Source organism: Bombina bombina, chromosome 3 (assembly GCF_027579735.1).
Source record: "Bombina bombina isolate aBomBom1 chromosome 3, aBomBom1.pri, whole genome shotgun sequence".
Classification (NCBI taxonomy): Eukaryota; Metazoa; Chordata; class Amphibia; order Anura; family Bombinatoridae; genus Bombina; species Bombina bombina.
The window spans coordinates 1018388078-1018402686 of NC_069501.1; the positions used below are offsets into that span (position 1 = coordinate 1018388078).

At 39.1% G+C, this 14609-nt stretch overlaps 1 protein-coding gene across 1 annotated transcript in view; it reads right to left on the reverse strand.

The window, feature by feature from the left end:
• Positions 1-7022: 7022 nt before the first annotated feature.
• B4GALNT1 (beta-1,4-N-acetyl-galactosaminyltransferase 1) overlaps positions 7023-14609 on the reverse strand; it is a 407445-nt gene continuing 399858 nt past the window's right edge. Inside the window, exon 11 of the mRNA XM_053705522.1 lies at positions 7023-11100. Within this exon, the coding sequence (XP_053561497.1) occupies positions 10895-11100 (206 nt within the window). The 3' untranslated portion in view covers positions 7023-10894. The remainder of the gene's footprint in view (positions 11101-14609) is intronic.

Consider the following 14609-nt stretch of genomic DNA (forward strand, 5'->3'; position numbering starts at 1 on the left):
AATTGCATGCTCTATATGAATCATGAAAGAAAAAAATTGGGTACAGTGTCCCTTTAAGTTGGGGGGGTTAGGGTTAGACTTAGGGGTTAATAAATTTAATATAGTAGCGGCGACGTTGGGGGTGGCAGATTAGGGGTTAATAAATGTAAGTAGGTGTTGGCGATGTTAGGGACGGCAGATTAGGGGTTAATAAAATTTAACTAGTGTTTGCAAGGTGGGATTGCGGCGGTTTAGGGGTTAATATATTTATTAAAGTGGCGGCGATGTCCGATCGGCAGATTAGGGGTTAATATATTTATTAAAGTGTTTCCGATGTGGGGGGGCTCGGTTTAGGGGTTGATAGGAAGTTTATGGGTGTTAGTGTACTTTGTAGCACTTTAGTTAAGAGATTTATGTTCTGGCGTTAGCCCATAAAACTCTTATCTACTGACTTTTAAATGCGGTAGGAGTCTTGACAGGAGAGGGTCTACCGCTCACTTCTTCCAAGACTCGTAATACCGGCGTTAGGCATGTCCCATTAAAAAGATAGGATACGCAATTGACGTAAGGGGATTTGCGGTAGCCTCGAGTCGCGGAAGAAAAGTGAGCGGTACACCTGTACCTGCCAGACTCGTAATACCAGCGGGCGTTAAAAAGCAGCGTTGGGACCTCTCAACGCTGCTTTTTAAGGCTAACGCCAAACTTGTAATCTAGGCGTAAGGCTGCAGCACTTACTTCTATAAAATCTGGCTAAAACACTGCTCTCTGTATTTCTTCCTGCTCTGTAAGGAAGTGACAGTGGAACATTCCACTGCACTTGGAGGGGAAGTACAGAACTCTCTTTTTCACTTTAGCAAAGCTGGCAGCTTCACAGGACAGCAACAAAATAAATGAAAGTAGTTTTTTTTTCCGTTTTTGTTTTGTTTTATATGATTTAACATCCAGCCCCAACCCTAAATTCCACTTACTAATGCCTCTCACTGGATTGGGTCAGCTCAAATAGGACTGCCTCAAATAAGCAGTTATGGGCCATGCAATGATCTTAACCACTTTCATCCAGTAGGTGGCGCAGCATGTTGTGTAATGGTGGGCAGACCTGCTTGTGCCTCTCCATTGCACAACATGTAGCTGTGAAAAAAAAAATTGCAATTTTTTTTTTAAAGCCCATAAAAAAATATATATTTTTGCCCATATGAGAAGTGAAGCCCTGCCTCTAGTGACTGCACATCACTAAAAGTATTTCCCCATAGCAATCAATGGGGCTGCGTTAGGAGCTTTACGCTGCTTTTTTGCAGGTGTTAGTTTTTTTTTCAGCCGGTTCTCCCCCCATTGATTCCTATGGGGAAATCGTGCATGAGCACGTTTTAGCAGCTCACCGCTACCGCAAGCAGCGCTGGTATTGAGGTGAGATGTGGAGCTAAATTTTGCTCTTCGCTCACTTTTTTGCGGCTAACGCCGGGTTTCTAAAAACCTGTAATACCAGCGTTGTCTGCAAGTGAGCGATGAGCATAAACTGCTCGTTAGCACTGCACCCCTGTTAACGCAAAACTCGTAATCTAGGTGTCTGTGTTTAATCTTCGCAGTTCAAGTCAACTCTGCACTGCTGATTCTGGGATGGTGATTGAATGATACCAACAAATGTTGCTCTTGATTGGCATAGCAGTCGTCTTCAGCTCTTGACCAATAATGCATTGTTGACCCAAGCTAACTTTATTTTTGAATATTTTTTATTGATTTAGAATAATAAACAGTTACAGAAGTACCTTTCTCTTCATTGCTCTCCATCATCGTATGCTTCAAAGAGTAGGTTTACAATATTACATCTCTATAGAATAAATGATTCAGGTATTAAGTATTATAACAACCTATCGCCTAGATTTAGAGTTTTGCGTTAACCGTCAAAACCAGCGTTAGGGGCTCCTAACGCTGGTTTTGGGCTACCGCTGGTAGAGTCGTGTAGGTAAGGGTCTAACGCTCACTTTCCAGCCTCGACTTATCAATACCGCAGATCCCCCTACGCCATTTGCGTATCCTATCTTTTCAATGGGATCTTTCTAACACCGGTATTTATAGTCTTGTCTGAAGTGAGCGTTAGAGCTCTAAAGACAAAACTCTAGCCGCAGAGAAAAGCCAGGAGTTAAGAGCTTTTTGGGCTAACGCCGGTTCATAGAGCTCTTAACTACTGTGCTCTAAAGTACACTAACACCCATAAACTACCTATGTACCCCTAAACCGAGGCCCCCCCACATCGCCGCCACTCTAATAAAATTTTTTAACCCCTAATCTGCCGTCCGCACACCGCTGCAACCTACATTATCCCTAATTACCCCTAATCTGCTGCCCCTAACACCGCCGACCCCTATATTATATTTATTAACCCCTAATCTGCCGCCCCCAATGTCACCGCCACCTACCTACAATTATTAACCCCTAATCTGCCGACCGGACCTCACCGCTACTATAATAAAGTTATTAACCCCTAATCCGCCTCACTCCCGTCTCAATAACCCTATAATAAATAGTATTAACCCCTAATCTGCCCTTCCTAACATCGCTGACACCTAATTTCAAGTATTAACCCCTAATCTGCCGACCGGACCTCACCGCTACTCTAATAAATTTATTAACCCCTAAAGCTAAGTCTAACCCTAACACCCCCCTAAGTTAAATATAATTTTTATCTAACACAATAAATTAACTCTTATTAAATAAATTATTCCTATTTAAAGCTAAATACTTACCTGTAAAATAAACCCTAATATAGCTACAATATAAATTATAATTATATTGTAGCTATTTTAGGATTAATATTTATTTTACAGGGAACTTTGTATTTATTTTAACCAGGTACAATAGCTATTAAATAGTTAATAACTATTTAATAGCTACCTAGTTAAAATAATTACAAAATTACCTGTAAAATAAATCCTAACCTAAGTTACAATTAAACCTAACACTACACTATCAATAAATTAATTAAATAAAATACCTACAAATAAATACAATTAAACAAACTAACTAAAGTACAAAAAATAAAAAAAAGAACTAAGTTACAAAAAATAAAAAAATAATTTACAAACATTAGAAAAATATTACAACAATTTTAAGCTAATTACACCTACTCTAAGCCCCCTAATAAAATAACAAAGCCCCCCAAAATAAAAAAATGCCCTACCCTATTCTAAAATAAAAATAGAAAAGCTCTTTTACCTTACCAGCCCTTAAAAGGGCCTTTTGCGGGGCATGCCCCAAAGAATTCTGCTCTTTTGCCTGTAAAAAAACCCATACAATACCCCCCCCAACATTACAACCCACCACCCACATACCATTAATCTAACCCAAACCCCCCTTAAATAAACCTAACACTAAGCCCATGAAGATCATCCTACCTTATCTTCACCACTCCGGGTATCACCGATCGGTCCAGGGGAGGCTCTGAAGTCTTCATCCAAGCCCAAGTGGGGGCTGAAGAGATCCATCATCGGGCTGAAGAGGTCCATCATCGGGCTGAAGAGGTCCATCATCGGGCTGAAGAGGTCCATCATCGGGCTGAAGTCTTGATCCAAGCAGGCGCTGAAGAGGTCCATCATCGGGCTGAAGTCTTGATCCAAGCGGGCGCTGAAGAGGTCCATCATCGGGCTGAGGTCTTCTATTAAGCGGCATCTTCAATCTTCTTTCTTCCGGATCCATCTTCATCCCGCCAACGCGGAACATCCATCCTGGCTGACGACTTCCCGACGAATGACGGTTCCTTTAAGGGACGTCATCCAAGATGGCGTCCCTCGAATTCCGATAACATGCCCCAAAGATCAGCCAATCGGATTGAACTTGAATTTGATTGGCTGATTTAATAGCTATTGTACCTGGTTAAAATAAATACAAAGTTGCCTGTAAAATAAATATAAATCCTAAAATAGCTACAATATAATTATTATTTATATTGTAGCTATATTAGGGTTTATTTTACAGGTAAGTATTTAGCTTTAAATAGGAATAATTTATTTAATAAGAGTTAATTTATTTCGTTAGATAAAAATTATATTTAACTTAGGGGGGTGTTAGTGTTAGGGTTAGACTTAGCTTTAGGGGTTAATAAATTTAATAGAGTAGCGGCGAGGTCCGGTCGGCAGATTAGGGGTTAATACTTGAAGTTAGGTGTCGGTGATGTTAGGGAGGGCAGATTAGGGGTTAATACTATTTATTATAGGGTTATTGAGGCAGGAGTGAGGCGGATTAGGGGTTAATAACTTTATTATAGTAGCGGTGAGGTCCGGTCGGCAGATTAGGGGTTAATAAGTGTAGGTAGGTGGCGGCGACGTTGGGGGCGGCAGATTAGGGGTTAATAAATATAATAAAGGGGTCGGAGGTGTTAGGGGCAGCAGATTAGGGGTTCATAGGGATAACATAGGTGGCGGCGGTGTACGGAGCGGCAGATTAGGGGTTAAAAAAAATATGCAGGGGTCAGCGATAGCGGGGGCTGCAGATTAGGGGTTAATAAGTGTAAGGTTAGGGGTGTTTAGACTCGGGGTACATGTTAGGGTGTTAGGTGCAGACTTAGAAACTGTTTCCCCATAGGAAACAATGGGGCTGTGTTAGGAGCTGAACGCTGCTTTTTTGCAGGTGTTAGTTTTTTTTTTCAGCTCAAACTGCCCCATTGTTTCCTATGGGGGAATCGTGCACGAGCACGTTTTTGAAGCTAGCTGCGTCCGTAAGCACCGCTGGTATTGAGAGTTGCAGTGGCGGTAAATTATGCTCTACGCTCCCTTTTTGGAGCCTAACGCAGCCATTCTGTGAACTCTAAATACCAGCGGTATTTAAAAGGTGCGGGAAAAAAAAACACGCGTAGCTAACGCACCCCTTCTAACGCAAAACTCTAAATCTAGCCGTATGAGTTTTTAGTAGAATGTGGATATCCAATATAAATCGACAATTAAAGAGTGTTAACAAAGTCTTGAGATCACCTAATACCGATGATGCTTAGTCCATACATCTTCACCAATATCAGGCAACCTCTCCCAAAAATTGCACCATCATAATGTCTGGCTCTGTAATTATTTCATATTAAAATATAACAAACATTTGTGTAATCCAGGATTAACAACTCTGCCTAAAGGTAACCTAGATTTGAAGAGTACCGCATTGAGAAGAGATGAGGTTGAGAAAATTGGGTTAAAGAAGGGTAACAAGGGTGGGGAGGGAGAGTAACGACACATTGTATGTTAGTTTGTGCTATATGTACATCAATTGGTGAAGGTTTTTATAGCTGTATTGACCACCTAATAATCCTATGTATCTAAAAGTCCTTTACTAATCCAGTAATACCACACCGCTTGGACTACTTCCTTATTATCTAGAGTATTCGATGCCAACTCATACATAGTGTATGTATATTGGATTTTATTGTATATCTCTGTCCAGGTTGGACTACCAGTTTTCCAATGTCTAGCTATGCATGTCCTCGTGACTGTGCAGAGTATCTTAATAAATGTGTTAATATGCTTATTATATATACTGATATCTGTTCATGTAAAAGAGCCTGTTGGATTGTGAGATTGATAGTTTCATCCAGGATTTGACTGAGAAAGGCAGATAGCTGTCTCCAAATCCCTGTGACTTCCCTACAGTCCCACCACATATGTCTGTATGTTCCTATCTCTCCACATCCCCTGTAGCAAAATATACTTCCCTGCGCATGCATATGAGCCGTTCTTGTGGGCGTTAGGTACCAGTGGTAGATAGTCTTAGTAACATTTTCCTTAAGGTCTACACTTATAAGCCCTTTTTCTGCATTTTGGAATATTGTTTCCCACTCCTTGATGTCTTTACATATAGATAGTTCTTTTTCCCATGCCAGCATAATACAGTTTTTTGTAGTAGTCTGTGAAGCCTATTTGGCTATATATATGATGGAAATGGTATGTTGATTACGGCTTTCTGATTTACAGAAGTTTTCTATTGGGGTAATGTTGCTTTCTCTCGGATTTCTCAGATATGATTGGATAGCCGAGCGTATCTGTAAGTATATGTACCAGTGTAATTTCAAGGGGTTCAATTTTGTCTGAAGTTGGTTAAATGCAAGTGTAGTTCCACCCTCTATGTAGTCTGCTACTCTATATAACCCCTTATTTTCCCATTTCTTAAGCTGAGTCCAGAGTTCAATCGGAATGTATAAGGAGTACTTTGGCATAAGGCTATATTTAGTTCTTGCTGTCTTCCAAGTGGTTACTGTAAGGTTTGTAGTATACGGTCAATATGCCTCTTTATGGGTTTGTATTCTCTCAGAGTCCCAGATGATTGAGTCAGTCTCGCCCCACCCACCTAAGTTTGCTTCTAGGGTAGGCCATATAATCTCTTTGTTTCTTTTCAGTAGTAATATGTCTTGTGCCAATCTGGCAGAGTTATAATAGTCTATTAAGCTAGGAGCCCCAATACCTCCAAGTTTCTTATGTTTATTTAAGATTGATTTCTCTATTCTATTCGTTTGACCCAAGCTAACTTTAAAGGGACATGAAACCCAAATTTTTCCTTTAATGATTCCGATAGACCATGCAATTTTAAATAACTTTCAAATTTATTTCTATTGTCTAATTTGTTTAGTTCATTTGGTATTATTTATTGAAAAGTATACCTAGATAGGCTCAGAAGTTGCTGATTGGTGGCTGCACATATATGCCTCTTGTCATTGGCTTTCAACTAGCTCCCCTTTTTACTATTTGTTCAACAAAGGATAACAAGATAATAAATTAAATTAGATAATAGAAGTAAATTGGAAAGTTGTTTAAAATTGTATGGTTTAGCTGAATCATGAAAGAAAAATATTGGGTTTCATGTCCCTTTAACTATATTTGTAAACACACTGCAGGGGTTATACACATATATATCTGCAATCAATAGTGTAATAATAAAATGCTCTAATGTAGGACAACACATTTTATTATTTGTGTACCTTTAAGTCATTAAACGTTTATGTTGCATGATAGAACAATATCACAAGCAAATAAACATGTACCAGTGTTGAAATAGTAATCTTCTTAAAAATAGCATTACAATAACTCATTGTCTTTTATTAAATGCAATTTATTCCATATAAACCACAAGTTAAAAATGCTGTTAAAAATCAACATCTCACAAAGTTAAGCAAACCAGTGGCTTTTAAGAACAAAAAAAATAATTATGGTGCAAAAGAAACATAACATTCACTTTCTATGACTCCTGGCACGATAAAGTATAAAACCAAATAATCAGTACACAAGAAAAAAACATTTCTACATATATTTTTTTTAAACATTTTTGAGACACTGCTATATGTATAATGATGCTATTACATATGTTTGTGTATTGTAGGCACAAAATAAAAACATTAAAATAAAAATGTATACTGCCACACATGGCTCTTATTCAGAGAATACTAGTTTTAATATATATATATATAAAACAGAGTATCGCTGGCTAAGGGGACTTAATAGTCGAAACTAAAATGTGTATGAGCATATTAATTATTATTATCTTTATTTGTAATGCGCCAACAGATTCGGCAGCGCTATACAAGAGGGTACGATAAAGGCAAGACGTGAAAGGCAGACTTGGATGGAAGGATGAAAGGGCCCTGCTCCCTATAGTGCTTATATTCTAAGTAGTAGTTAGAGACAAAGAGGCCTATTTATCAAGCCGTCAAGCGTATTGCTGCATTCAACAGCACCAATACGCTCGCCTAACATCGCGGCTGCGGACCTGAGTACGCTCTCCTAATTTATCAAAAAAGCTGTCAAAAAGCCGCGCACCAAGTACTAGGCAATGAGCAGTGGACTGTTATTAACTAAACAGTCATCGATCTCGCTGCTATTTGGCTTTTTCCCAACTTTATTTATACCCTGTCACTAAACACCGCCACTATACTAAAATGTTTAACCCCTCAGCCAATAGAATGCAAGCTCAATGCCAATAGGATGAAAGCTCAATCCTATTGGCTGATTGCAACAGCCAATAGGATTTTTTTCCACCTTAATTCCTATTGGCTGATAGAATTCTATCAGCCAATCGGAATCTAAGAGACGCCATCTTGGATGACGTCATTTAAAGGAAACTTCATTCTTCAGCGGCGATCGTATGAAGAGAATGCTCCGCACCGGATGTCTTGAATATGGAGCCGCTACGCACTGGATGGATGAAGATAGAAGATGCTGTCTGGATGAAGACTTCTGCCCGGTTGGATGAAGACTTCTGCCGGCTTCGCTGAGGACTTCTGCCGCTTGGATGAGGATGGATGTTGGGTCTTCGAAAACTGTAAGTGGATCTTCGGGGGTTAGTGTTAGGTTTTTTTTTAAGGGTTTATTGGGTGGGTTTTAATTTTAGATTAGGGACTTTGGGCGGAAAAAGAGCTAAATGCCCTTTTAAGGTCAATGCCCATCCAAATGCCCTTTTCAGGGCAATGGGGAGCTTAGATTTTTTAGATAGGTTTTTATTTGGGTTTGGTTTGGTTGGTTGGTTTTACTGTTGGGGGGGTGTTTGTATTTTTTTTACAGGTAAAAGAGCTGATATCTTTTGGGGCAATGCCCCGCAAAAGGCCCTTTAAGGGCCATTGGTAGTTTATTGTAGGCTAGAGTTTTTTATGGGGGGGGGGGGGATTTTTTATTTTGATAGGGCTATTAGATTAGGTGTAATTAGTTTAAATATTTGATAATTTATTTTTTTCTTTGTGTAACTTAGTGTTTTTTATTTTGTGTAACTTAGTGTTTTTTATTGCTGGTAACTTAGTTGTTATTTTTTTGTAACTTAGTACTTCTTTATAGTAGATTTAAATAATTTGAGTAAGGTTAGGTTTTTAAATATGTAATATAATGTAGTTAATTTAATTGTTAGTTAAATGTAATTTTAGTATAATAGTTAGGGTAGGTTAATTAATAGTTTAATATAGTTTAATGTAATTTTAGTAAAATAGTTAGGGTAGGTTAATTATTAGTTTAACATAGTTTAATGTAATTTTAGTATAATAGTTAGGGTAGGTTAATTAATAGTTTAATATAGTTTAATTTAATTCTAAAGGTAAGTTTAAATTTATTATAAGATAGGGATGAGTTAATATTTAATGTTAATAGCTTAATTTAGTTTATGGCGATGTGGGGGGCTGGCGGTTTAGGGGTTAATAGGTTTAGTAAGTGGTAGTGATGTGGGAGGCCAGGGGTTTAGGGGTTAATACATTTATTTAGTTGCGGTGGGCTCCGGGAGCGGAGGGATACAGGTTAATACATTTATTTAGTTGCGGCGGGGTCCAGGAGCGGCGGGATAGAGGTTAATACATTTATTTAGTTGCGGCGGTGTCGGAGAGCGGCGGGATAGGGGTTAATACATTTATTTAGTTGCTAGCTATCTGGCAGCATCGAACATGAGCTTTCACTGCTTTCAGACTCCCATTGATTCCTATAGCATCCGCGGCCTCCAGGGTGGCGGATTGAAACCAGGTACGCTGGACCGGAATAGTGGCGAGCGCACCTGTTAGAAGTTTGATAACTTGCAAAAGTAGTCAGATAGTGCCGAATGTGTATTCGGAACATCTGTAATGACGTAAGCATCGATCTGTCGGACGGAGACCGGCGGATCGTATGTTACGTCACAAATATCATCTTTTGCTGGTCTGTAGGCTTTGATAAATAGGTCGAATGAAGCTCGCAACAATATGCTGCGGAATTCCAGCGTATTTGCAGTTGACAGCTTGATAAATAGGCCTCAAAAGGTGGGAATGGAAACATTTTTGCAAATTATTTGTATTAGCAAAATTACTTTGAATAAAAGCTAGGTAGGCTCAGGAAAGTGTCTTGAGCCTAACATGCATAATATTGTTATAAACAGTGCTCCCATATAGTGCTCAAGACATGTAAACTCTTGAGCCTACCTTAGTATGCTCTCATTGAAAGTTTCGACAAAGTGAAGTGGAACTTGGCAGTGCTATAGAAATTAAACATAATATGAATAAATAATAACGATAATAATAATAACAAAGGTTAACCATAGAAAGAGGATCATTTGATTACAGAAAAAAATTGCAATTTTTTTTAATTGTATTTATAATGATAATATCCAAGTCCCTTTATTTAAAATACAGGCTATTGTTTCAAAAGGAAAAATGTCAAAAATATTTGTTGTATAATATAAAAACTGGCTAAGCAGCATTGTCTGAGGCTAATGCCTCTTTTTTTAGGGCCCAATTCTATAACGCTCTCTGGTTTACCTTGGGAACTGTTCAAAGGGGAGTTCACGAATATGTTGTTTGTTAAGAATTAACAATGACATTACAGTATAGTGCTAAAATAAGTTGATGACTTCTGTCCATTACAGGAAGTTTTTGAAAACTAGGACCTATGTCACAGAAAGCAGGAACACAATACAGGGTAGTAAAAAACCTACATATTTTACACAAAGTCTGTAGAGCTTTGGATGTTGGCTCCTTGGAACGGACTGGATAGCATCTCATTGCTTGAGACATACCGCTCACCTTCAAGAACAGATTTTATTTTAAATAGTTGGATTATTTTCAAAGGTTCCTCCTGCCAGACGTCTAACGGGTGGTTCATTCAGTGTATCCATTCTGCGTTTTTTTTTTCTTTTAAGATATTTCAAACTTCTCAGCAGCACATTTATTAGGCAGAAGTTCTACATAGGAACACTACATGCTTAGGTGTTACGCAATGTTACTTATATATGCTTAATAGGAATTGTAAAGATATTGACCACTGGGTCAAGCTCAGTAGTTTATTCACCTTTTAATAAAACATAGTTCTTTAAATATTATAGAGTGCATTTATCCATTGTATTTGATCCTTCCAGACCATACTGTATATGCAATTAGGTTCAGGGTATTTTTTTTAACCCCCTCCATGTTCCTTTTCTTCTTTCCTTTTGATTGGCTTGTATTTTGACTTCAGTTTCCAGTCATGCACATAAAGTAATTTTTAAAATAATATATGTTTGTTGTACTGTCCTCTGCTGGTTTTGGGTATCGGAACCTTGCATATTCTTTCTGCAGATTGGTCTTAGTCCAAGGAAGTTGTATTTTTGAGGCATGATCAACAATGACATCATCACAAGAGCCAACATGCAGGTCACCCAACCCATCCACGAAGAATTCTAAATAAAAACAACATATGAGAATCAAATGATTTAATAACAAATAGATCCAGATTTAGAACATTAAGGTAGTTGTGTGTGCTCAGCTTGTTTATAGCCCTAAGTCAATGTTTCAGATACTTATTGTAGAACCTATAGATGATATTCTTAAACAGCCATAGAAAGAATACATAGAGGCACTCATTAAAGGGATATGAATCCCAAATTTCTTCTTTCATGATTCAGATAGAGCTTACAATTTTAAACAACTGTCCAATGTATTTCTATGATCAAATTTGGTTGATCATATAATCCTTTGATGAAGGAGCAGTATTGCACTACAATAAGCAGCTAGCTCCAGTGGTGCATTGTTGCTCCTGAGCCTACCTATGTATTCTTTTCAACAAAGGATACAAACAGAACAAAGCAAATCAAATGATAGAAGTATATTGGAAAGTTGTTATGCTCTTTCTTAAAGTGATGGTAAATCTGAGCGTTTAAAAAACTACCATCACTAAAAATAAAGTAATCACTTAGTAAAAAAAAGGGTGCTAAACTCACCCTGCCTGTACCTCCGGCCGCCCATGGCAAAATGCTCTTAATTAATGAGGTGACGCTTCCACTTCTAAACCAATAGCAGTGCTAGCATACAGAACACTGTCAGATGACTAGCACAGCTATTGGTTTAGAGGTGGAAAGGTCACCTAATTGAGAAAAAAGAGATGTGCCGTTGGCGGCCGGAGGCGCTGAATTTAGCGAGGAGCCACAGCACAGAAAGGGTGAGTTTAGCACCCTTTTTTTAACAAAGTGATCACTGAAAGTCCAGTTTATCTTTAGTGATGGAAATCATAGCGTTTTTTTAACCGCTCGGATTTACCATCACTTAAATCTAGAAAGTTTAATGTTGACTTTACTGTCCCTTTAAACGAATATATCAAATTGCCATAAATGATTCAAAGAAGTAAAAAAAAAAAAAAAAAAAATCCCAGAAAGGATCACTGTTCTAGGGAAAGCAATGCAACCTACCTCTATCATTTATGAAGCCTGAGTTATTGTAGAAGAGGAGAAATCATCTTAAAGGGATAATGAACCCAATTTTTTTCTTTCCTGATTCAGATAGAGCATGCAATTTGAAGCAACTTTCTAATTTACTCCTAATATACATTTTTCTTTGTTCTCTTGGCATCTTTATTGAAAAAGCAGGAATTTAAGCTTACAAGCTGGCCCATTTTTGGTTTAGCACCCTGGATAGCTCTCGCTGACAGCAAGCGCTACCCAGGTGCTGGACCAAAGATGGGCCGGCTCCTATGCTTACATTCCTGCTTTTTCAAATAAAGATACCAAGAGAACGAAGAAAAAGTGATAATAGGAGTAAATTAGAAAGTTGCTTAAAATTGCATGCTCTAGCTGAATCATAAAGAAAAAGAAAAATTGGGTTCAGTATCTCTTTAACCCCTTAATGACCAAGGACGTGCAGGGTACGTCCTCTAAAAACAGACAGTTAACGCCTGAGGACGTCCTCGGTCTGGAAAGCAGCTGGAAGCGATCCTGCTCGCTTCCAGCCGCTTTCCGGTTATTGCAGTGATGCCTCGATATGGAGGCATTCTGTAATAACCCTGCATGGCCATCCAATGCAGTGAGAGACACTCTGTGGCCCTCTCTGCACCGGACATCGATGACCGGTATCGTTGGCGGGTGGGAGCCGACGTGGGAGACGGGTGGGCGGCTATTGATGGGCCGTGTGATGTGGAGGGGGGCGGGATTGGGACCGAGGGGGGCATGCACGGGCGCGCGTGTGCACGGGGGGGGCGGCAGGCACGTGCACGGGGCGGGTGGGAACCGCTACATTACAGAAAAATAAAGATAATATAAATGGGACAAAGTCAGAAAGGGGCTATTTAAAAATAATCTAAGGGATCTTGGAGGGTGGGGGGTTGGTCGTGGAGGGGGAGCTACACTACAGAAAAGGGAATTTATTTTTTTTTAAAAACGCAATTTTTTTCTAAACTGGGTACTGGCAGAAAGCTGCCAGTACCCAAGATGGTGCCCATTAAGGTAGAGGGGGAGGGTTAGAGAGCTATTTGGTGGGGGATCAGTGAGGTTGGGGGCTAAGGGGGGATCCTACACATCAGCATATGTAAATATGCTTAAAACCCCCTACAATATACCTTTTATTTTAATACTGGCAGACTGGCGGGGACAATTGTGGGGTGGGGGAGGGAAGAGAGCTGATTTGGAGGGATCAGGGGGTCTGATGTTTCAGGTGGGAGGCTGATCTCTACACTAAAGCTAACATTCACCCTGATAGCTCCCTACAAGCTACCTAATTAACCCCCTCACTGCTAGCCATAATACATGTGTGATGCGCAGCGGGATTTAGCGGCCTTCTAATTACCAAAAAGCAACGCCAAAGCCATATATTTCTGCTATTTCTGAACAAAGGGGATCCCAGAAAAGCATTTACAATCATTTATGCCATAATTGCACAAGCTGTTTGTAAATGATTTCAGTGAGAAACCTAAAACTGTGAAAAATTTTACGTTTTTTTTATTAGATCGCATTTTGCGGCCTTCTAATAACCAAAAAGCAACACCAAAGCCATATATGTCTGCTATTTCTGAATAAAGGGGATCCCAGAGAAGCATTTACAACCATTTGTGCCATAATTGCACAAGCTGTTTGTAAATAATTTCAGTAAGAAACCTAAACGCCTAGATTACGAGTTTGGCGTTAGCCTTAAAAAACAGCGTTGAGAGGTCCCAACGCTGCTTTTTAATGCCTGCTGGTATTACGAGTCAGACAGGAAAGGGTCTACCGCTAACTTTTCTTCCGCTACTCGAGGCTACCGCAAATCCCCTTACGTCAATTGCGTATCCTATCTTTTTAATGGGATTTGCCTAATGCTGGTATTACGAGTCTTGGAAGAAGTGAGCAGTAGACCCTCTCCTGTCAAGACTTCTACCGCATTTAAAAGTCAGTAGTTAAGAGTTTTATGGGCTAACGCCGGAACATAAAACTCTTAACCAAAGTGCTAAAAGTACGCTAACACCCATGAACTACTTATTAACCCCTAAACCGAGGTCCCCCCCCACATCGCAAACACTATAATAAAATTATTTAACCCCTAATCTGCCGACCGGACATCACCGCCACATTAATAAATGTATTAACCCCTAAACCGCCACACTCCTGCCTCGCAAACACTAGTTAAATTTTATTAACCCCTAATCTGCCGTCCCTAACATCGCCGACACCTACTTACATTTATTAACCCCTAATCTGCCACCCCCAACGTCGCTGCTACTATATTAAAGGTATTAACCCCTAAACCTAAGTCTAAAACTAACCCTAACCCCCCCTAACTTAAATTTAATTTAAACAAAATAAATTTACCATAATTAAATAAATTAATCCTATTTAAAACTAAATACTTACCGATAAAATAAACCTTAAGCTAGCTACAATATAACTAATAGTTACATTGTAGCTAGCTTAGGATTTATATTTATTTTACAGGCAACTTTGTATTT